This window comes from Apis cerana, linkage group LG14 (genome assembly GCF_029169275.1).
Source record: "Apis cerana isolate GH-2021 linkage group LG14, AcerK_1.0, whole genome shotgun sequence".
Classification (NCBI taxonomy): Eukaryota; Metazoa; Arthropoda; class Insecta; order Hymenoptera; family Apidae; genus Apis; species Apis cerana.
This window is the reverse complement of record NC_083865.1, coordinates 6,965,735-6,989,321: the sequence shown is the minus strand read 5'-3', so window position 1 is coordinate 6,989,321 and position 23,587 is coordinate 6,965,735. Positions and strand designations below refer to the sequence as shown.

Below are 23,587 nucleotides of genomic sequence, written 5' to 3'. Positions count from 1 at the left end.
TCATATCCCTCTCTCCTCCTTTTCTCTTTTTTCTTTTGATACGAATAAGAATTTTCCATTAATTTTTTTTCATCAGAAAAACATTTGTCCCATGCCAAATATATTATTATCATTATCTCACATATTCTTCTGGTTTTTAGAATATCATGACCGGTTGAAAGGATGATTTTCTGGATTTTTTACGGAATCCAAACGTTTTCCGGAACGAAATAAGAAAGAAAAATGGTTTAAACAACCGTTTACCGACATTTCACTTTATCCTTTATCAGCCAATAACTGGTTGGCAGTAAATGGATGGCCTATTTATTTCCTTGGAGTTTTCTCGTTATATTAAAGTTCGAGACGGATTTAATTATACACAACAAGACTCGCTACCAAGATTTCTGCTTATTAGTGTTTGCCTTCGTTAGCCTCGATAAACAATCAACGTCGCTTACCATTGTTTTAAAGCAAGGCGGCGAGAATTTTGATTTCGCTGTAAACATTCTCCGCGGGGAGATCAGTTTCGAGTTAACGAGGGATGGATTCCGTTTTATCAACGGGACATTTCGAGCGTGAGTGAGAAACGAGATTTTTAAGAAAGCGCGATTAGAATCGGTCGGGAATAATATAGAAAAATATCAAGTTAAATCGGGAAGATCGATACTTTTTAAATTTAATAATCCATTTGATTAATGGAGAGAAAGTAATTGGGAATAAACGAGTATTTGCTTATATATCATGTGTTTAACATTCGTATAAAAATGTGGGAAGGATTGCAGAAAATGGTGAACACGGACAGATGAATAATTTCCAGTTAGTATCGATTTCCAATTTTTAATTACCGCCCTTTTTAAAAAATATTTAATTTTCTAAATGCGCGAATACGTGTATATTGGAATGTAATTTTATTTCCCGAGAAAAAGAGCTTTGTCAATTTTAATATGATTAAATTTTTAGGGTGAGGGAAAAGTGTGTTAAAAAGAAAAAAAAAAAAAGAACTGTAACACCATTCTTTGAAAAAGTTCCAATCATTTCATTCCAATATTTTACTTGTTATATAATAATATCCCAATTATCCAAAAAAAAGAGATCCATCGTCAAAAATATCTCATATCCCTTCTTCAAAATTATCCAAAACTAATTCCACTAATAATTATCTCATTTCACTTCCGAATTTCTAACTGTTAATTAAAATTCTCAAAAAAAAAAAAAAAAGAAAGAAAATCAAAATCTTTTCACCTCTTGCAAAGTCTCAAATCAAAGTAGAAAAAAGGAAAGAAAAGAAAAAAATTCCATCACGATAATTAATTACACGAGACCATTCCATTCGACCTAACAATCACCGCATCCAAATCAATTATCGCACCGATCATTGATTTTCGATCTTTCAGCCATAGGAAATTGACTCGGGTTAAGGATTTTTATTAATTACTTTATTGTTCCCTCCAGTATCGATCAATTGTAAGGGATGCACGTATATATAGAGCCGATTGTTTTGCGGGTGATTGGTCGTTATGTGTGGTAGCGCGAAACCCAATAGTCGTCGTTGTTTTTGGTGTCTCGAGGCTGATGGATGGCGGATATCGACTGCATCGCTGCAGGGGCAGAACTGGATGGCTTTCTCATTTCACAAGCCGGGAGAGGGACTTCCGCCGGAACCCAACTCCCAACGGAGACACCGAGAATTCGCTTTAACCCCCACCCCCTTCTCTTTCCCTTTCCTCCCCCCCGAAATTTTCTCTACGTGTAACCAATTCCTCTGTTGTTTTTTCCTTCTTCCTCTTTTCCTTCTTCCTCCTACTCTCTCAGAGTCATTCATTGCTCCGTCTTTTCGTCGAATCGCTCGAAATAGGGGAAGGAAACGTTTCGTAGAATCGGCACGCGTTTCGATTTTGAAGAGTAAACAATTTGGAAGGATCGAGGTTTCTTCGGCTTTTTTAAGAGGGTATTTGGAGATAGGACACGTGTATGGTTTTGAAAGATAAATTCTGATATTATTGGTGTGTATGTAGTAAAAAATTTGATCATTTAATTAGTCAACTCGAATTATTCGATCCTACATTCTCGATTTTCGATGTGTCTATCCAAACTCGAGTAATAAATTCACAGTTTTTCATCTTTTCCCCTCCCCAAATTATTGGAATTCTCACGATTATCGGTGATTTCAAACTTTTCATCGTTATCACGTTACGTCGTAAATTCGATTCGAATAAAATCGCATCGGATCTTGTCTCACTTCTCCGCTCCTATCGATTTCGTCATGCATTCCTAAAAACATAGCCATCCTCTCTCCGCACATTCTCGCGTTTAATTCGAGATAAGCTTCTGCAATTACCAAATAATCACTGTTAATGCTTTCGATTCACCGGGAACACGTGCGTCAGTTTTCGGATTTATAACGATGGCATTCGATAAAGGAAAAGCTCAAACACCGATCGCGCAGATTTTATCACACTTTGAAACCTCGTTCTCTCTTTCTCTCTCTCTTTTTCTCTCTTTCTCTCTCTTTGTATATCTGTCTATATCGATCGAACGCGACGATAATCCTCTTGTGTGTTACTTTAAACTTTTATTCGCACGCGCCACGAATTTCCAACTCTTTTCCACCAAAAAAGAAAAGAACAAACCTAAACAATCATATTGTTCAACCCATTATTCCCATCGAGAAAAAAGAAAGAAAGAAAGGAAAGAATAAAAATTCAAAAAAAAAAAAAATTGCAAATCCACGACATGCATACATTATATATATTTATATTTCTATTAACGATTAGTCTGGCCAGAATTTTTCTTTTTTTTTTGTCTCTCCTTTTTTCCTTTTTTTTTTTTTTTTTTTTTTTAATATATTTGCGCATTAAACGAAACGGTCCATTGGAGGGTTGTTTTCGGTATTGAAACGTTCACACGGTGACGTGGTTTACAAGCAGAGGGTTGAATCGACAGCTTATATCGATTTTAACACGCGTATAAAACGGGCCGCCGTTAGAAATTGAATACGACCGTGGCCAGAATCAAATCGGATCGAAAAATTTTTGTCGGAACGCCTGTTCGCTTTTAAGGCTAATGAAAAGGCATAGAACGTTTTGATACCCCTTTTCGGCCCATTGTGGTTGGACCGTGCAATTAACAATGGGAACGGGAACTAGGGGGGGAAAAAAACGATTTTCGATTGATATTGTCGTTTAATATCTCCCCTGCATTTTGTTGTCGAAGCGTTTTCCATAATTAGTCATTTTTTTTAACGCATGTTCGCACTTTATCCCTTGAACTTGTGTCTTTTTGAAAAGAATATATATATATATTTTTTTTACAGTAATCATTAGCAGATGGCCAATTTCTTATGATCAGAACTGGTGAATTATTATTATTGGAAATTATTATCGACGTTTGAGAAAAGGAATATTAAGGAAACGTCTTTTCAAATCATTCAATCGCATCAAAGAAGAAGAAGAAGAAGAAGAAGATGAAAAAAGAGAAATTAAATAGATGCGAGAAAGAAGGAGAATATTTTCCATCTTTCATATTTTTTCAAAAGAAATTTATGACGCGTCAACCGCTATGGAATAGAATAGAAAATTCGAAAACCGTGACGCATCATGGCCACCCTCGCCCTCCTATTGCGCGTATTAAAGGGTTGAGTAAAGAAAAATTACAAAAAAAGAGAAACTCCATAAGAAGAAAAGAAAAAGGACCGACTTAAGAATAAACGAATATAAGACGAAAAAGGAGTCCGGCGCAGAACGTGAGAGAAGGAAAAACTTCTTCGCCTTCGCTGAACAGATTTTCCTACGGGGAGGGAGCGATCCGTCGTCGTCCAATTTGCCGTACGAAGCCAATAGCCGTCGTCGTGTACGAGGCATCGAAAAAAAAAAAAAAAAAAGAAAAAAAAAGAAGGGACGACCCCTGCCACGACAGAGTCGCGCCGTTATCCGATATTTGTGACCGAAAATGGAGGCAGGTATCGTATAAAATGACAATAAGGGCGTGCCATTCCTGTACTATCGTGCCGGACATCAATAACATTCGTTACCCGCGTTACACCCTGTATATACGGGGAATACGTATACACAGGATTACTATATTTCTCTCCTATCCCTGTCCCTCCTCGCTCCGCGCGCCCTCTGCTTCCCGCCTCGGTTCAGTTTGTCGCCCGTAGAGGCGCGCATCGACAACGAGGCGTGTGGACCTCTATAGATCGTGAGATCGTGCTCCTCGTTGCATGTGTGTTTCACCTGGTAAGCTCGATGAGTACACAGACTCGGCCTGACTTGCCGCGTGTGCGTGGGCGTGTTGTATTTTTGCGTGGTTGTGTGGTACAGCAGTCTGTAAAGAATAGCCAGTCGGCCGGGAACGTATACGGCCACTTTACGTAACTTATGTCGCCTTTGTTAGAGGATATCTCGGTTGCGCATCGTTCCTACGCTTCCGTTGTTCCGGGCTAGTAGACATCGGCCTTGCCGTTGATGCCCTTGCCATTCACCTGCCTCCACTTGTCGTCTCCTTGCCCTTCTATCTCCCCGAGTGTCCTTCTCTTGCCGATTCGTGTTAATAGGGATCGTTTATTTTTTAGTAAGTCGAGTTAGCTCGAATCTGTGTCGATAGGAATTTATACCCTTTTCTTTTGTGCGAGTTGATCAAGAATTTGCGTCGATTTGTTTTATATCTGTGAAAATTGAAGGTATATTTATACTCGAGTTGTTATTTAAAATTTGAAATTGTTCGATTTCGATTATTTTGGCGAGATTAAATTTTCAAAAGAAATTGGATGAAATTTTCACGGAGTATGGCATTACATTTAATCTAAATACGTCAAGAAGGAAAACGTTAAAAAATCGTGATGCGTCGTTCTCGTTAAACTCGTTATCGCGCAACCCCTTTGATTCTAATTTCCATGTCGTAACGTTGTTTTGGAAGAAGAAGAAGCCGGCCTCGGTCGTCGTCCACAATGTCGTTAGGAAATGTCTTGGAGGTCCACCTCGGCTTTCTCAGCAGGCAGCTTAAAAGGCGGGTAAATAATCCATTTTCGTAGTCTAACGCATTTACTCGATCCGCGGTTACGTTCACTCTCGTACACGGCTATCCTTCCGAGATTACTCGTGATAAGAAGGCGACGGCCAAATAGAAGACTCTTGGATGCAATTATACGAGGTCGTGTGGATAGATTTTTAATAAAGGAATCCCTCGATAGTATCCCCCGATAAAGCGAAATATTTCCACTCGTGCATTCTCGAGCGATATTTCCTCGCCTCGTTTTTAAATGGCGATACAAAAATTTTTTGCTCCATCTTTCACGAAGAAATTCTCCTTCTTAAAAAATTATTTCTCTCCAATTTCGCCACGTTTACAATCTATCGTAATTTATCGTAATTCATCCTAAAGGAAGTCAACACACAACTCGATCGAAAAAAAAGTTAAAGATTTTCATAAACAGTATTTCTATTCAAGATCTATTCTTCCTCTCTCGAATCTAAGACCATCTTCCGCCATTTCATTCTTTTTTCCTCCCCTTTGAGCATCCCTTTTGCATTTTTCCCTCCCCTACGATGCTCCATCGTGAATCGTAGCTTACGAAACATCGCGAGGAGAGGATCTTCTCCTCCGTGATCCCACAGAGCAGGAGATCCTCGCCTCGTAAGAGACGTAAAAAAGCGAATCAGTGAAGATAGCATGGCTCAAAAGAGCGCACCCCTCGGCGAGAGTAACACTTATACCAATTATCATCTGGCATATGCCTCGTAAAGGGCGATGGCTTCTCTCCCACGTACTCCCGTAGAAAGAGAAATTCGCCGACTTTCTCCTTTTTCCCTCTTCTTTTCTTTTTTCGTCATACTCGGCCACCCTTATTCTCGGTTTAAGAATTAAATTAGCCGGTACGAGGAGTACGTCTCTCGCCGGGGAACCGGCCAACGGGAAAGAAGTGATCCCCCGATGTCTACTGGAGTCACGAACGAAGAAGAACCTCTTGAGAGTGTCACGGGGGAAGGGGAAGGGGATGGCGACGATTCTCTCTCTCTCTCTCTTCGTCCCTTCGTTCATTTCATCCGGTATATTTCTTCTTTCCATCCTCTCCCACGTGGATCGTAGAGGGGTGGCTTGCGAAGGTAGGTCCTGCGAAGCACAAACTCGGGATATTGAAATTTCCCGTTGGAAAGAAGCTATTTTTCTCCTTCCATTTTTTTTCTTTTTCTCTCTCTCTCTCTCTCTCTCTCTCGATCCTTCGAGATCTGCCTACCATTTCTGCCCTAGTTCAACGATTCTCTTGGAGAAGTTTTTACGATTAATTTTTAAGCAAGTTAGAGAAGATTTCGAGAGATCTTTCGAGCTCGATCTCCTCTGATTGCTCGAGAGTCGTTGGAAAATCCGGAAGAGGATTGTGGATTTGTTTCATTTTGATGATGATTTTCGAAGCTTTCGAAGGAAGGAGAAAGCAAAGAAACGTAGTTGTCTCTTTATTAATATCTATAGTTGTTTAAACGATATCTGTGTGAAATTGAATCGCGAATTGTTCGATTGGGAATTACTCGTACGGTATTTTTTTTTTTTTTTTTTACACAAGGGGGAGTCGAAACTTGCGTAACAAAGTGTTGGAACATTGGTTCATCGTCGTTCAATCTATAATAAGTATCGCGTGGAAGTTGATCTTTATTAGGTATCCCTCGTTGGGCAGGGATGACGGTGGGGTATATTATAGAGGGTAAATCGGTTCTTATTACGCGAGGGAAAGGCACGCGCGCGCTTATTTTTACCGGAAATGGATACGCCTCTCGCTTTAACACCCCATATAATCTCACGCGGATCAATTAAATTAAATTTAAAGTAAAAAATCCTTCCACTTTTCCCCTTCGATCGATTATCCACCTTCGATTAAACGAGATTTCGAGTGATTTATTAATCACTCTTCCATGATTCTTATTTTCTTCTTTTCAACTTTACCATAAGTTAGACCTAGAAGAAGAAATATTTCCTTCGTAGGGAAAGTTAGAATTTCTATAAAAATAGAGATTTCACCGAGGAAGAAAAAGAGAAAAGAAAGGAAAAGATTTATTATCTAGTCCATTTCGAGGAGTTTGCACAAACAATCTCTCTCCGATTATCTTGAATATATCTCAATCTCAGGAACAGATGATTACTCGCTAAAGAAATGGTTACATCCTTTCCTCTTCTACTACTCACAAATTGTTTCAAAATATCCTATCCTGAGAATATCATATCCCTCCTTCTCTCCCCCTTACTCGTACTTACGATCTTGAGAACGCACTGAAAGAAGAGAAAGGAGAGAAAATTCGTAAAGAATTACCGCCAAAATTCCTCATCCATTACTGGTGTTGAAAATACAACGACTTGGGGTGGGGAGAATTCGCAGTTCTCGAGGACAAACACACGGTGGAAATGGGGGCGAGCAATGCGCCATCGAAGTCCGCCAATGGAGCCGGGCATGTTGTTTCTGGTCGAGTAATAAGAGAGGTCCCTCCATGCCCGTAAATAGACTAGAAAACTCTAATGAAGACGTGCCAAGAGTTTATCTTGGGTGCCTGGTATAGCGACGATTGGTCGATCCCTCAGGGACGATGATTTCGACGTCGCGTCTCTTCTTTCCTCTCCTCCGTCTCCCATTGCCGATACCCTCGCCCCCCCCTTCGTTTCCTTTTTATCTGCTCTGGATTTCTTCGGGAATCCTCTAACTGCTCTCTCTCTCTTTCTCTCTCTCTCTGTTAAATTGATTTACTCCGGATTCACGGTGGGTATGTTTCGAAAAACGAGGAGAGACCTGGCGTGTTTCGTGTATAGATATATTAGGTCGTTGCGATCGAATTTTTAACAAGAATCTCGATCATATTTGTAAATATAGCATAAATATAGGACGAGAGACGTATTAAAATTACGTAATCTCTATAATTATCGTCGAGTCGAAATTTGGACACAAAATAATTGTAAAGGATTAACGTGTAAAAGAAGATTGAATTTTATTAAATATGGAAAGGAACGTATCGATTTGGATTAGTCGAATCAAGGGAAAGAGTTTTTCGTACGTTGAATAGAGAATTATTTATATTTGTTGGAAGCAACATAGATCGGTTTTGTCTAATCGAGTGGGAAATAATTTTACTCGATGATCATTGAACAGACAGGAGAGCGCGATTCCCCGGTGTCAGCGGGTAATGAAAAGCAGAAAAAGCAGCAAAATCCTTCCGACACGGAGGGAATTCTCCCCTCCCCCGATCCGTATGGAAATCGGATAGAAAATTAGTGTCCACAATTACTGCTCGAAATGTCGTGCAATTTATGGCAGGCATGAATCAAATCGGCTCGCATTTATAACACATGGAAATCAGCGAGCTTTTAACCCGGAATCCGGGGCTGGAAAATACAATCGCATATCAATGGTTCACATTTATCGTGAAAACAGTGGGTTAAACGGAACCTCTGGAGGTTCTTCTGGCGTTGGATGTATTCCAGTGACAAATTATCTTCTGATTTTGACGAGTCGAATTATCGAAAAAATTCCACCCTCTTTCTGTATCTGAATATGTAAGTAATGTAATAAATGGCAATAGGGTCGTTAAGATGATCGAGACGAGAGTTTGTTTCGGATTGGAAGGAAAAATGGCGTATCGCGAATGTGGTACGAATATGGGTGGATTAAATCCTGGTTCCTGGAATATTTCTAAAAAGAATTCTTTCAAATTGCCTTGGATTCGTTTTATTAAACTGAGAATAAACGAATTCTTACGATTATTACTCGAATTTATTGGTACATTGAAAAAGTTCGGAAGAAATAAATAGAAATAAATTTTTCTTATCAACAATCTATGATACTTGATATTTATACATTTTCCAAAATATATCTCTCTTTAATCAACAACAATATTACGATATTCTTTTCTCAAAATGTTCAATTGACAATAATATCATTAAGAAGAAAACGCGTTGTAATAAATAATAATTATCATCCCCGTGGAAATTACGTTATAAAAATAATAACACAGCTTCTTACGTCCCTTCGCATCGTGTAAAGTATCGCCCCGTGAATTCGTGAGTTCGTTGTTAATCGAATTCTCGATAATTCCAATTTCGTTCAATTTCAATTACGCCGAGTTCCGCTTAATTCGAGGCCTCGTTCTCATTAGAGTTTTGTTAGCGCTTACATGGAGAGGCAGACGGTCGCGTTGGCAAACTTGCTAAATTCGACATGTTTGAATCCACTTATACTAGTAGCCGGTTCCCATTCGCGAAAATGGGTGGAAACAGGGGGAGGAGAGAAATGATTTTTCGTGGATCGAGTTAGGGTAGTTTCGGGTTGTGGAGGATCAACGGGATAACGATTCGGTGTTGGTGAAAAAACGTGGTGAAACGTTTCCATTGGGCTTTATTTTGTTTTATTTCCCTATTTTCTTTTTCTAAGACGTTTTTTATTCCACGTTTTTCAATTATTAATTTTGAAACGCGAATGTTTGTGAATGGAAAATTATCAAATGGAAATTTTCAATATTGAATTATGGTTTATTTTTCAAAGCATAAATTTGAAAAAAATTTTTTGGACCCAGAGGAATCCATCGTACGTGGGATTTTTAATGTTAAATTACGGTTTGAAAAATATTTCAAGAAATTCGATAAGAAATTCTGAAATTATGTCAAAATTAAATTAATATTTACAATCCTTTTTTGTTTCAAAGAAATTTAATTTATTATCAGAATTATTTCAGAGTTTTTTTTTTTTTTTTTTGCTTTTTAAAACATCATGATACATAATACTGGAATTTCCTTTTTTAAAAACAGTGTTTCGTTTTAACGTAATTTTTTCTCGGGTGTTTCCAATCGCTGTTTTATACTTATCCCACTTTTTCCGCGATATCATTTATTAATTACATCGAGTTGGTTAACAATTACTCGATAATACGTATAATATCATGTGTACATTCGCACTCTTAATAAATTTGTTCGAGAGTTTAATAAATAGTACCGAATTTTACAAAATAAATACGATAAACGTACATATGAAAAATGTATGTTTACTCTTTCATAATATGCTCTTAAAACAAATATATGCAAAAAAAAAAAAAAAACATATGGAATATGTAGAACATAAATATACGTGATTAAAACATTTTTCTAAAAAAAGAAAAAAAATTGCTACCAATTTTGCATAAAAATTTTTCGAAACTTTTTATCAATCAATTCGAGTAATAATTCTAAAAGAAACATCCATGGCTATTAATATAATACGATAAAACAACAATTCTATTTTTTAAATTTCAATCTAATTTTCATCAGCTTCCAAACGATTCGATCTTTCTCTTAAAAAAAGAAAAAAAAATAATCATTGAAAATTAATCGGAAACATTTTAACAATTCCAAGAGATATATATATATATATGAAACGAATACTAGACTCGAACTACGGAAAATTGTTTACCGTCGTTAGAATATCGTCTTCGTGTCTCGAAGGGAAAAAATTCGCTTGGCTCGTGGAAAATATATAGCGGAAAATTGAGAATGGAAATCGTTTTCGTAAAGGCATTTCGTCCGCACGTAACGTTTCGTCCGGGTGGACGAAAATTGTAGGCGTCATTATCTATTCAGGCGCATCAGTTCGCATCGTGAGATATTGAACTGCACTATCCCTATTTAAATATTCATGAACGTCTTTGTAATCGATGTAATACGGGTCTAGCGTAATCTCACGTGTCAGAAAGTAAATAGGCCTGCATTTTCAACCGGTGATTCACCGGCCCGGTGTAAAATGTCCGCATATTAATTCCGTTAATCCGATAGAAACTTTGACCATTTGGCTCAAGGATAGGACGATGCTCTTCTTGCACGATTCATCGTGAATTCTCTCCGTTTATCATCATTTTATACACACACACACATATATTTTTATAATATTTTTCCGTATTCGATTCAAAAATCGATCGAAATTTGACAGAATTCGACAGCGATTCGATAAAATTTGCAACGAAAATCGTCAGAATTCATGGAAATTTCCGGCGAAAGAAGAATCAGAGGAAAAAAAGGAGAAATCCGAAGAAAATTGGCCGCAAGAATCCAGGAAGGGACATCCTCCCTGACCGCACAAATAACAACGGGTGTGGATCGCGCGGTCGATTAATTACGTTAATGAAAATTTGCCGGAGGGAGGAGAAAGGAAGCCGGGTTTAGAATTTCCCCGCCCCTCGCTCACGCTCCGTTGCTCTTTATTTTCTTTTTCCACCAATTCGAATTAAATTCACCACGCTCTCCTTCCATCCTGCACGCGGCCTTGTCGCCGCGCCGCGGGCTGTTTAGCAGCTCGCGCTGAAATAATTCCCGGGGAAATTTGATTTGCTAATTCGACATCGGTTTCTCCAACCTTCGTCGTCGTCGTCGTCGTCGTCGTCGTCTTCGTCGCGATTCTCGTCGCGAGAACACGAGAGGGGGAGGGGAGGAGAAAGTGTTCGCGAGCCATCGTCGTGCACGCTTGCGAAAACAATGGCATTATAATTATAATTGCAGTACACCGCGACGGTAAACAGGTCTGGCTTTGTAGGTACGCGAGTACGGGAGGGGGGGACTTTCTTGCTCTTATTAAATGAGGCGTTGCTTTCAGAGATGGCTGGCCAACGTTGTTATGAGACGTAATAATGGAGCGAAGTGGAGCCCAAGGTTTACGGGGGTCGATCCTGGACAAATCGTACGAGGATGCGTAAAGTTTTGCTTCCTCGTTTCGAGATTTTCGAGTGGAAATAAACAAAGAGGAGGTGGAGGGAGAGGAGAGAGAAGAGAGAGAGAGGAAGGCGACTTTTGGAGGAGGTTTGGGGAACTTTGAATTTGATGGAATTTTTCGTATCTTTGGGAAAGGATTGTAGATCGTTCGATTGATTTGTTTCTTTTTTTTTCAGATTTTCGAGTGGGAAGTATGCGATCGAACGAGAACAATTCTCTCTCATTTACTCATTTCGATATTCTTAGTACGTTTCGAGCAATTTGGTTTTAGATACCAATTCTTTTTCTCGTAGATATAATTCTCGAGGATTGAAAGATAAAATCGTATTCTTGTTCCCTCGAATTTAATTGGTATGCTCGTTAACGAGATATTGATTAACTTTTCTAAAAAATATCGATCCGCCTCTCTCAAGAGGGGTTCAATTTTTGTCGAAACGAATAAATACCGTAATAATATCCCCCCATCGGGAGGATCTCGAAACAATTCCCAGCTGTTTATACTCCGACTCGTTCGCACGTTGTCTCTGTTGCAGGGAAAAGGCGAGGCTCTCCAGGAGGGTGACACAAGGCAAACTCGAAAGGAAACGATCCCTTATCGTACTTGTTCCGCTCCTACCCCTTCCTTTCTTTTCTTTCCTTTTTTCCTCCCGATCTTTTCTCGGCCATCGCGATAATGGCTCATCGAGACACGCGCGCCGTCGATGGCAAATACGAAAGGAGCGGCCGTTTAAACTCGAATGCGACCCATGGGACGGCCCGCCGTCGACGGTAATAAATATGCAAAGTAAGGTTTTACGAAGCATACCGGCGTGGAAAACGCGGCGAGTTGGCCTGTATCCGTTCCCTCGAAAAAGCGCGTAACACGGACGACCGTGTCTTGGAAATCGATTATTAATGGGGAATTCATCGTCGAATACGGAAAATGCCGGGGATATCCGATTTTCGATCGCTGCGGATTATTTTAAACGTTTTGGATTCTAGGATATTGAAAATTCGGAAGAATCTTTGGGTTCTCGATTTCTCGAGTATACGAGATTTTTAATCGAAGTTTCTCGAATATGGAAAATACCATGGATCAAATATTTTGGATTTTAGAATATTAAAAATTCAGAAGAAGATTTGGGTTTTCGATTTCTCGCCGAGACTCTGAGCTCTAATTGAAATTTCGAAGTATCTTGAATGATCGTATCGAAATGGATCATTAATAGAATATGGATCAAACATTTTGGATTCTAGGATATTAAAAATTCAGAAAAATCTCCGCGTGGATTCTCGTCGAGTGCAATTTGAGACTTTGAAATTTCGAAATATCTTGGAAATTATTAATCGAATATGGATTAAATATCACAGAATATTAAAAATTTGGAAAAATCTCCAATTGGGCGTAATTGAATTCGGCTGAAAAACGGGAGAATTTAAATATTTTTGCTTACTGTAAAGATTAGATCTAGCTAAAAATTAGATCTAGCTAGAAAAGAAGATAAAATCCGATGCTAGCGAAGGTGCAAATTCTCAAGGCCGATCGCAAGGATGATCGATGGGAGGAATTATCCGGATATGGATTAGTAAGTAGCTGCGAAGGATCTTAAGTACGCGCATCTTCAATCAGAATGCGTTACATAAGCACAGTGCGCTTACGATTAAAGCTACTTAGGTTTAATTAGTCCGTAATTCGATAGCGCATACAGCATTATCCATCGCCAGGATGTTGCTCTCCCTGCGACATCTCTCTCTCCCGATTCCATCTAACCGGTTGATGCTACAAGATGCCTAAACTAATCTGGCCTTCCTCCTAAATCCCTTTGATGATTAGTAATTGAGGATATCTCCGGTAAGGACCATCTCTCCCTCTCCCAATCCTCGCATAAAGCAAATATAGATTCGTACGCGTCGATGCGTACGCTTTCCAACTCGCCCGATACTCGCCATTTCCGTCCTCCGCCTATTCCATCGTCGATACATGGAATTTTCCAACGTCGTTGTCACCAGTATTACGCTTACAATTTTCCCGATATTTATTAATCGTTGCTCTTATTAGAATCTGAGCGTTTGATTCTGCGAAATTTACATCCGTCCACAAATATTTGATCGAAATAATTCGAGATACTCGCTTCTTAGAATTTTCTTTCACACTCGTGCAAACAATGAAACGAAACGGTTTGATCCTGAAACGGGGCAAAGAGTATATTCATCGAGCGTACTCGTTGGAAGGAAGGATCCTATCCCGTCCGTCCATTCTTCGTAAAAGGACACGCGAGAAAATTTACAGAGGGATAGAGATGTGTGTACGTGGCGGAGGTGGGGAGGGACACGCGTGCACCGCGACTCCTTTGGAATCGAGCATTTTTCCGGGGCTCTGGCCACGGATCAAACGGGGGGAAACATTCTTGTGCCGCGCACATGGGATTTCCAAAGGATCTCCTGGACGAAAAGTATTCGAGATCCGATGAATTCCGAATAAAGGAGGCGCAGCTGGAATCCCGGAAACCGGAGCGTGCGAGTCGTCGCCGGGGCATTCTGGGAGTGCAACTGGAATTTCGTCTCGCGCGCTACTCTCGCCTTCTCAGACCTTCACGGCTAAAATATTTCGAGTCGCATAAATATTTGGACTGCTGCAAGAAAGAAGCTTCGTTCTAAATGACTTGTTCCACTTGCCTTTTCCCAATTTTCTTTCTATGCACGGTATGTATGTATGTAGATTCGTGTTATTTTTTAAAGTCCCCTTTGAGAAAAGGAGGGAGGTTTTTACTTACTCTCGGTATATACGTGAAGGGAGGATTTTTCTCGATCGATCGTTTTCCGCAAGGGGGACCGACGGGTCTCGTGCCCGCTTTCGCGAGTCCCTTGGGTGGTGGCGTGCCCACGGACCTGAGCCAAATACGTTGTTTCAACGATTTTTAAAAAATATTCGATCTCAATGCAGCCAAAAGAAATTGCTCGCCCGTTAAACCAATTTGAATCCCTGCCTCAAGAATCAAGAATTTCTTTCTTTAAAAGAAAAAACGAAAGGTAGACTCTCGAGAGTTTATTGCATCTTTAAACTCAAGTGTACTCGTACAAGTATATCCACACTGTTGCTCTCTCTTTTTTTTTTTAAGAAACTCGAAAGAACAAAAGACTCCATCGTGCGACCGAAACGGAAGAAAAGAGGAGGAAAAGGAAAATAAAAAATTCAGAGAAAGAGAGAGAATCACCGGTGAGAATTGCTTCGTTTTCGCCGGTGGCATTCATATACAACAAGCTCGTTACTTAACACCTTCGAAAGAAGAAGGGAGAGGGGAGGAGAGAAGGCATTAAGTAAAAGCGGGCGGTGCCACGAGCGCGGGATGGGGGAGAGAGGGGGACACGGCCCCACTCATTCCTCGGCCTGTTAACTTTTCAACGAACCTTGCTGCCAGACTCAAAAGCTCTCGGTAAAGCGTGATTTACACGTCACGGAAACTTACCCCGTATTTTCCCCTCCCCCACGTCCGCCATTTCCTCGGCCAACCCCGACCATGATTCTTTCGCCGGGGTAAAAACTCTGCCCGTTTCTCTCCTCGAAGAAACGCGGAATAATTCGTTCTCATAAACCTTCTTCTTCCATCGTGCACACGGGCTATCGTTTACCGGAAATAGTGGCGTAATTCAAAATTTGCATTTATCGAATTTTTTCGGTGGGGATGATGTATCGTTGTTGTTGCTTTATCGCGTAGCTTAGGGGGTGAGCGAGCGAATTTTTAAACCGTGAACTTTCAATCTGACACCTCGTGACGCGTTGATATCGTTACGTGTGTGTGATGTACGTAGATGGAAAGTTTGAGATCGTAATCCTTAAGTTTCATATCAAGTTTTATACCTTTGCAAACGAATGGCTCAATTTCGTTCGTCTTTTTTCTTCCTTTTTTAAGCTATTTTTAGTCTTGCGCCCGATTTTCAATAGCGCGATTAATTCGAAAACATTTCTCGAGTTAAATTAATATTAAATCGGGGCGAAGACGGGAATTCTGTAAGCTGTAACGATGTCACATATGAATCTTTGTGTAAGTTTAATATGTTGGTTAGGGATTTGCGTTAGGGCGTGGCAATTCTAATTTTACCAAGCCACTGGATATTGCGCAAGCTGTGCCCTGTGTACAAACTCGTAACCAACCACCGAACTAATTTTTAGATTGAAGTTTACGTTAGTGTTATTGAATCTATCCCATGATAGATGTTGTGAAAGTTATTAGAATGTTGCAAGATATTCCAATTTGTAGTGTCGTAATAACAATCCTTCGTTACGTGCTCTTCCATTTATCCATATTATAAAAGTATCATTTTCAATTGACGATCATCAAATTATATCATTTGAAGCTCCTTTTTCTCTTGTATCTTAATTAATTATCGAAATACTCCAAGTATCCATAGTGCAGATTTCGCGACTTCGATGACTTAAAAATTTTTCTTGGAAATTGCGTTCTTCCAGAAATCGCGCCTGGAGATTGGTGAGTGAAATAGAGCGTGAGTGAGAGGTCGGCAAATAAGAAAGATAGTAAACGATCGAAAATTAACTTTCCCTTTACACGACGATATCTCGGCAACCGGAAATCGTATCGAGATAAACGAGAAAGCGTTTCAAAGGGCAAGGTTCTGCCCCTCTAATGATCGTTCACTCGTTCGCCGGAAATCGTTATCTTCGGAATTATAGCGGTACAAAATTTTCCTAATTTTAATTAAAAATTACGTTTTCTTTGCGCGATGATATTTTGAGCACCGAAATATCTTGGTATCGGGATAGATTAAGAAGCATTTTAAAGGGCAAAGTTCCGTGTTTCCAATGATCGTTGACTCGTTGACCGGAAGTTACTATCTTCGGAGTTGGCAGCGGTTCAAAGTTTTCCTAATTTTAATAGGATTTCGTCAGAGTTAAGATGATTAAAAATTCAAATTGAATTTTTCCAATTTAAAAGTACAAGAAGAATAATGTATGATGGAAAACGGATCCGGTAAATTTTTAATAGATAGAGACCGGGATGAAAAATCGAACGAGCCGCTTTGCATGTTTATTGTCCGCGTGATTAAAGGCAAGAAAGTTTGTATTAGCCATTAAAAAGTCGGGTTGCGCGGGGATCGAGCAAGTTCGGTTGGACTTTAAATGAGAACAAGTCGGCGGGTAAAGCGCGATTCACGTTGCTGCGCGTGTTCCGTGTGGGCAATAAGCTTGCGTTAAAATTGATTAAAGGAAAACGATTGTATACGATAAGGAAGAAGACGTTATCGAGAATTATTTTATTTTATATCACCGCGTACGGGAAATAACTCGACGTACGGATATCCAGTTTCGAGTATCGAGTTAAAACACTCGTTCTATTACATATTTAATTAGCACTCGTGATATCGAGTGTATAATTTATAATCTAGAAATTATTGAAATTCTCTCTGCAGAGTTTAATCTCAATTGGGACATCGACATTTACAAATAATTAATCTTCGTTCGAGAATTTTAGACGTAATTTATTGTATATAGAAAAAAGAGAGAGAGAGAAAAAAAAGAAACGAAGACGAAAGAATTAATTAATCCATTAATTTTATTTTTTTTCAAAGTTTCTCCGATAAATTTCTTTCACGGTATTAAATAAATTATTAAAAGGGGGTAGGGTGGATGATCTGGATACTAGGGATCAACGTTTAATTTAATTTATACTCTTGGAACTTGCACTATAATTATTTCCAATGTTTATTATTATCGATCGTTAAAAGCTATTGCAAACGCAATATTGCCCACTAATTTGTTTACATATTTTGATTATAATTAATACAATATTATATTATAACAAAGATACAAAAGTAATATTATACGCTATGAATTATGAAATAATATAATTCGATTCGTTTCTCACACTATCAACAACAAGAGTGGGAGCGTATTATTTTCCATCGCCATTATTACTCGCCATTATTAGTCGGAGACTGCAATCATTCGAAAGATACGTCGGATGGGTTTTCTTTTTAAAGGGACAAAGGGAATGTAAAGGGGGCAATATCGAGAAGGTAACTCGCTCTTTATTTTCTTCCGTTCTCTTGCCTTTTACACAATAACTTTTCGTTTCTTGTCTTTTCTCTTTCTCTCTCTTTCTCTCCTTACGAGAGAAATAAACGCTTCTTTCTGCAATAACAAGATATAATAACGCTGTATAAGTAGGATCGATTGACTGAACAATGGAGACGTTGAAAATTATCGTTCGATGCGTAAAACGTGAGTCGATACATATAGTTGTGGGGGAAAAAAATGTTTTGTGATATTTAATTAGATAATTAACGTATCAACATACTTTTCACATACGTCTTACAATATCGTCGTAGCAACGAGCCAAACTGATCAACGTGCTCGCGCAAAAATTTCTATTGATCTCTCTGATCATCCGAAGTTGAAGATCGAACAAATTTTAAAAGTGTTGAGTTGATTAGTTTGACTTCTCCACTCGTCTGCAGTCAAAATTATTAGATATCAAAATTCTCGTCGTCTGGGAGTGAACGACCAGGCAAACTACGTGTATTCTCAAGCAATAACAGCGCAAATGTGTGTTAATTCCCCAAGAATACGCGTCGCCAACCTGGCCTATGAAGTAATCCTTGATCTTCCTTCTTTCTTCTTTCTTCTCCTCCTCTTCCCCTCTCTGACAATTTTTCCTTTCTTTTCTTTTCTTTTTTCATCACATACTAGCCAAACCGATTCCCTCCATTCTCTGTAAAAATTTCCGTCCCAATTGTGGAGGAAAAAATGAAATTAATACAATTCACACAATATATTTCGAAGGAAAAATCGTTAAAATCGTTAAAAATTTTTTCTTTCTTTCGATCTATTTTTCAAAGTGGCTGGAGTTGATCAGAGCAACTTGCAAACTATTTATTATAGTACCGGTACGCGATAATTCAATAATAGTGGCGGCATTAATCACTCGAGATGAAACTATGAAAAAATAATTAATCAAAATATTGTTTTTCAACGGCGCCTGTATAAAACGTAAGTGTGGACAGGGCATAAAACTAATGGAACACCGTTGTACCCGAACAAGGACTCTCGTGAAAGGTTCTGCTCCTCATGTACGCGTATCTGCATATTTCCGCACTCGTGTGGAAACGCGTGTTCCCCACGTTTCCGCGATTTAACCGTATCCGTGGCGGAATGGACCGTAAAGCGATGAAATACGAGTGGATATCACGAACGAAGGAACGAAGATGAATATTATATCGGCGTGATATTTCTTGCGAATTATAAATATCAAATATTAATTCCAAATCCAAAAGTATTAATCCTCCCCTGATTTCCGTCTTTAAGAAAATCGTATTCCATTCCATTCTTTTTCATTTCAGTGATTATCCAAAGTATTCTAATTTCAAATCCAAAAATATCGATTCTTTTGATTTCTGAAACAGAGAGTTTTAGAGTTTCATCTTTAGAAAATCGAAAGCGTATTTCATAAATTTCGAAAAATCAAAAATTGTACGAACATGATCCGAAATGTTCTAATTCGAAATGCAAAAATATCCTCTGATTTCTGATCCACGATTCCATCTTTAGAAAATCGGAAGCGTGTTCCATTCGATCTTTTTCATATCATTGATTATCCAAAGTATTCTAATTTCAAATTCAAAAATATCGATTCTTTTGATTTCTGAAGCAGAAAGTTTTAGAGTTTCATCTTTAGAAAATGGAAAGCGTATTTCATAAATTTCGAAAAATCAAAAATTGTATAAACACGATTTCGATCCGAAATATTCTAATTCGAAATGCAAAAATATCCTCTGATTTCTGATCCACGATTCCATCTTTAGAAAATCGGAAGCGTATTCCATTTGATCTTTTTCCTTTGAAAAAATGAAAAATTGTACGAACGCGATTTCCAATCGTCGCCGTACACGATATTCGTTGTACACAGACGGATTGTTCGAACAAACAAGTCCGCGAGACCGCGAGAGCGGCAATCGAGAGATTTTTCCATCCGATCGGTTTCACCGACCGATCGTTCTTCGATTACAAAACGCGCGGAAACGCCTCGCGTTACAGGCGAGCGCGCGCGATTACAGGACAACCCCCGTGTCGGGGGCGCAATTTCCCCGTGACGCGAACTGATAATAGAACGTCACACAACCTCCACGAGCCACGTGGAAATCGGCGACGATAATGAGAAACGCGAGTATCGAATGACGGAACCGTTCAATTTTATCGAATTATACGTATTCGTTCAATCTTCGATCTTCTTTTTAACTCGGTTTCAGCATGTTAATTGGCTCATTTGAATTTTTATCGTATAAAATTTAAGCATACAAATATTACTTGCAACAATTTTTAAATTCGTCTTAAAATTCGAATTCGACCCCGATTCTTGCCTGGTTTCGAAAGAATCGAATATCACTAACTCGCGAATAATTTCCATGAACGCGCACGCGAAAAGATGAACGGATTGTTGTTACAAACGTGGCCCACATCCCGGCCAAATTCATTTCATTATTCTCACTTGTTCCAATGATCAAGTGGATCATCCTTTCCCCGCGGATGGCATTACGGTTTTCGATCGGGGCCGTTGTTTCGATCGAGTGGCCATCCAACAAATGCTCCACTTTGTTATCATCCGGCCCTCGAATGATCCCCCTCCCTACACCACCTTTTCTACACCATCGTTGTGAAAATTAGCCGACACGCGCGACAAGCGTTGCGCATCGCCCTGCCCCGTTTCCATTGATTTAATCTTTCGGCATTTTCAGCTCCGTGAACGAACACCAAACAGAATCGAGATCCCTTGGATTCGATTACAATCGGCTATTTCAATTTCTTTGTGAGTTTGTTTGGAAGATGGAGTGAATTGTTAGAGAATTTTTGGCAAGTATATCGATGTAATTGATATGGTGTTTGGAGTATTGAAGGAAACAGAGAGATAAAATATTTGCTTTAGGATTCGTTGAATCAATTTCGAGAAAAGAAAGTTAATTTTAACTCTCGATATTTATCGGAATTTGAATAATTGTTAGAGGATTGAACTGATATAATTTCTGGCGATATCTTCTCGTATAGGATCAAATCTTGGTGTATTTGCTTACTTGGCGATCATTAATCGGAAGGTAATAAAAATTGAGAAGGAAAAGTTTTTCGATTTAACGTCGTTTAAAAATTCCATCGTTATGGTGAAAGTTAGTTTCGTCCTTTCCAATCTCGGCCGGATATAGGTAATGACGAGAGAGGAAACGATGGCAAGACGATGGAGAAATTGTGATTCGAACTTCATCATGAGATACATTTCCTAAATTGAAGATCGTTCGAATTTTTTTTGTTCTTTTTTGTCGCTCAATATTTATCCATCCAATCGGGAAGATATCTTTTTTTTTTTTTAATCTCTTCTCTTTTCGATTTTTAATTCGATTTAAATTTTTAAAGTTATTGCTCGATCGAAAAGGGCACACCGTTTAATCCTTCTATATTAATAATACATTTGTTTTTTTGTTTCTTTTTTTTTCGTATTTTCCATTTTATTTTTCAATTTAATGACAATTTTTACAAAGTATCGTTACAGTATTGTTGTTATTAATAATAAAAACTGTTTAATTGTTCTATATACTTTTATGATGTCCACAAAATAGGGGAATTGAATTTTAAATTAAATTTTATATACCCTTTTCAATGCGGTAAACATAAACTTTTTATATATATATATATATATACACATATATATATATCACGCCGGCTATCGAAAAAGCATAAATCTAGATTTAAATTCATCGTACGAAAATAATAAAAATAATTGATTTCTTTTTTTCATGAAAATTTATAAAAAGCTCGATAGCAGAGCAATATAATATATTCCATATTTAATAAAACGGGAAATTGATCGATCCATAATTTAATCTTGATCGAAAAGCAATCGTCAGAAAATAAAATTTCTTTTTACACGGATTGATTCGAGACTTATTTTATAGGTACTGATAAAATATTTACCATTTCTTTCCCCTCCCTCGAAAATCAAACAACTCCCTTCCCTATTTTTTTTTCTCTTTTTTCTTAAGTATCTATCGATTATCCAAAAAATGATCGTTTCAATTTCGAAAACAACAACAATGGTTCGCAACAATCTATCTACCCATAAGGTTTTAAAATATACGCACCTTATACATTTAAGAGTTGGGACCGATTCTCCAGAGTCCCCGAAACATTCGGTTTCGAAGAGCACTCCACGGTTTCCGAACGAAGTGATTCTTAAAGGTCCTCGCCCGATTGGATGAAAATAAAAAGGTGGACACAACTGCCAATACACTTAAGTTGGCCTCGCTCGCTTCCACTTGCTTCTAAATATAGAGAAGGACGGTGTTGGCTCGTTGGATAGGGGTCGAAAGATGGAGCGAGAGAGAGGGAGAGAAAGAGAGAGAGAGAGAGAAGGTTGAAAACAATTCCGGGATAATAAGATAGAAAGAAGAAGAACCGGTCGGTGCGATGTAAACCTAAAGAGTGGCTAAAACACTCGATTCGCGTAAAGATAAAACCGACAAGGATAAAATGTGTTTTATGGAACGAATTCTTCCTTCCTTTTCCTTGTTTTTTCGCCTGGTTACGTTTCTTGTTTTTAGTTGGCTCATTTAGATGAACCGCGAATGAATTTAAAGAAGAAAAAATTTGTATCAATCGAAATGGAAATGTTCGATCGATAAATGTTAAAGATTAGAAAGAAGATTTTCAATTTCAATTATGCAAAGAATCTTGTCCGTTCCAAATTTTTTTATATCTCGGAATTCTTTCAAAAACGTGGATATAGAGGAATCGGATGTAAATGTAATTGAAATCGCTTCGAAAACTTTGAACGTCTTCTACGTCGAATTGGATGGTGTTTCTCGAGCAAAACCATAAGAAACGGGGAATCTTCTCCTTTGACGTGCTTTTTCGGACTTTCGAGATATCGTCGTGTAAGGGAAATTGTAATTTTTCAAGACTTTTGACACTTTTCTCTTCGCCCACAGAGATTTTCGCTCGTTAATTCAAGGACGTGCAATAGTCGATGGATGGATCAGCTGATTTTCACCACTTACCATCGCGTGTACGCATTTCCTGGGAAAAATATAGGTCATCTTTCTCATTCTTCTAGTTTCGCTTTCAAGTTTCCTCGAAGATTGCCCAAGATATCGATGAATTTTTTTTTTTTTTTTAATTAAAAGAACGACACAATCGTAACTTTTATTCGCAAGAATTATTTTGTAAGAGGTGGCGATATTTTTTTCTGAAAAAAGAAAGATGCAAACGAAAGATACGTAGAAAGATAGAAGATGTTTGACTTTTTTCCGTTAAATGAAAGAGTATTTTTTTTCTTTCTTTTTTAGGTGAGCGGAATATGGCGCACTTCGGCGTGAATAAGGATGGAAGAAAGTCGGGACGATATATCTTTACGTCCTGCTTGTAGATTTATTGCGTTCGAGGCACTCGAGAAATTAGGCTGACGCGATCCGTGGGTCAGCCCTCGAATCAGTTTAGTCTCTGTTTAATCTTCCATTGCTATAAATTTTATTTACCGGGTATTTGAAAGCCCGAAGCGTTCGATATTTTAATAAACATACAGGAGGAAATTTGTTCAACTTTCTTAAACCGTTTCACCGAAAACTTTGAAAAACGATTCACTTCTTCGAAGTTTAATGCTTTAGTTCTCGACTCGTTGTCGTTGTAAAAATATATCGACATCTCGAGAATATTAAACGGTAAGAAGTTTCAAGGTCTCTTCGAATATTAATTTTAATTATTATATAAGCATTAATAATAATTTTTATTTCATTCAATTAATTCTACGTTGATTTCTACGTTGATAAACCAAATATTAATCTCGAACAATAACAACCTTATTCTTATATGCTATGTGGAGAAACAATTCGATCCTTATCTTTTCCTCGATCAAACAGGATCAAACCACGT

The 23,587-nt window shown here is 38.4% G+C and overlaps 1 protein-coding gene across 1 annotated transcript in view; it reads left to right on the top strand.

The window, feature by feature from the left end:
- Positions 1–23,247, top strand: part of LOC133667249 (uncharacterized) — a 48,751-nt gene extending 25,504 nt beyond the window's left edge. Inside the window, exons 2-6 of the mRNA XM_062084416.1 lie at positions 11,567–11,769; positions 11,859–11,873; positions 12,216–12,450; positions 22,648–22,750; positions 23,005–23,247. Coding sequence (XP_061940400.1) covers positions 11,588–11,769; positions 11,859–11,873; positions 12,216–12,450; positions 22,648–22,750; positions 23,005–23,084 — 615 coding nt within the window. The 5' untranslated portion in view covers positions 11,567–11,587 and the 3' untranslated portion in view covers positions 23,085–23,247. The remainder of the gene's footprint in view (positions 1–11,566; positions 11,770–11,858; positions 11,874–12,215; positions 12,451–22,647; positions 22,751–23,004) is intronic.
- The last annotated feature ends 340 nt before the right edge of the window (positions 23,248–23,587 follow it).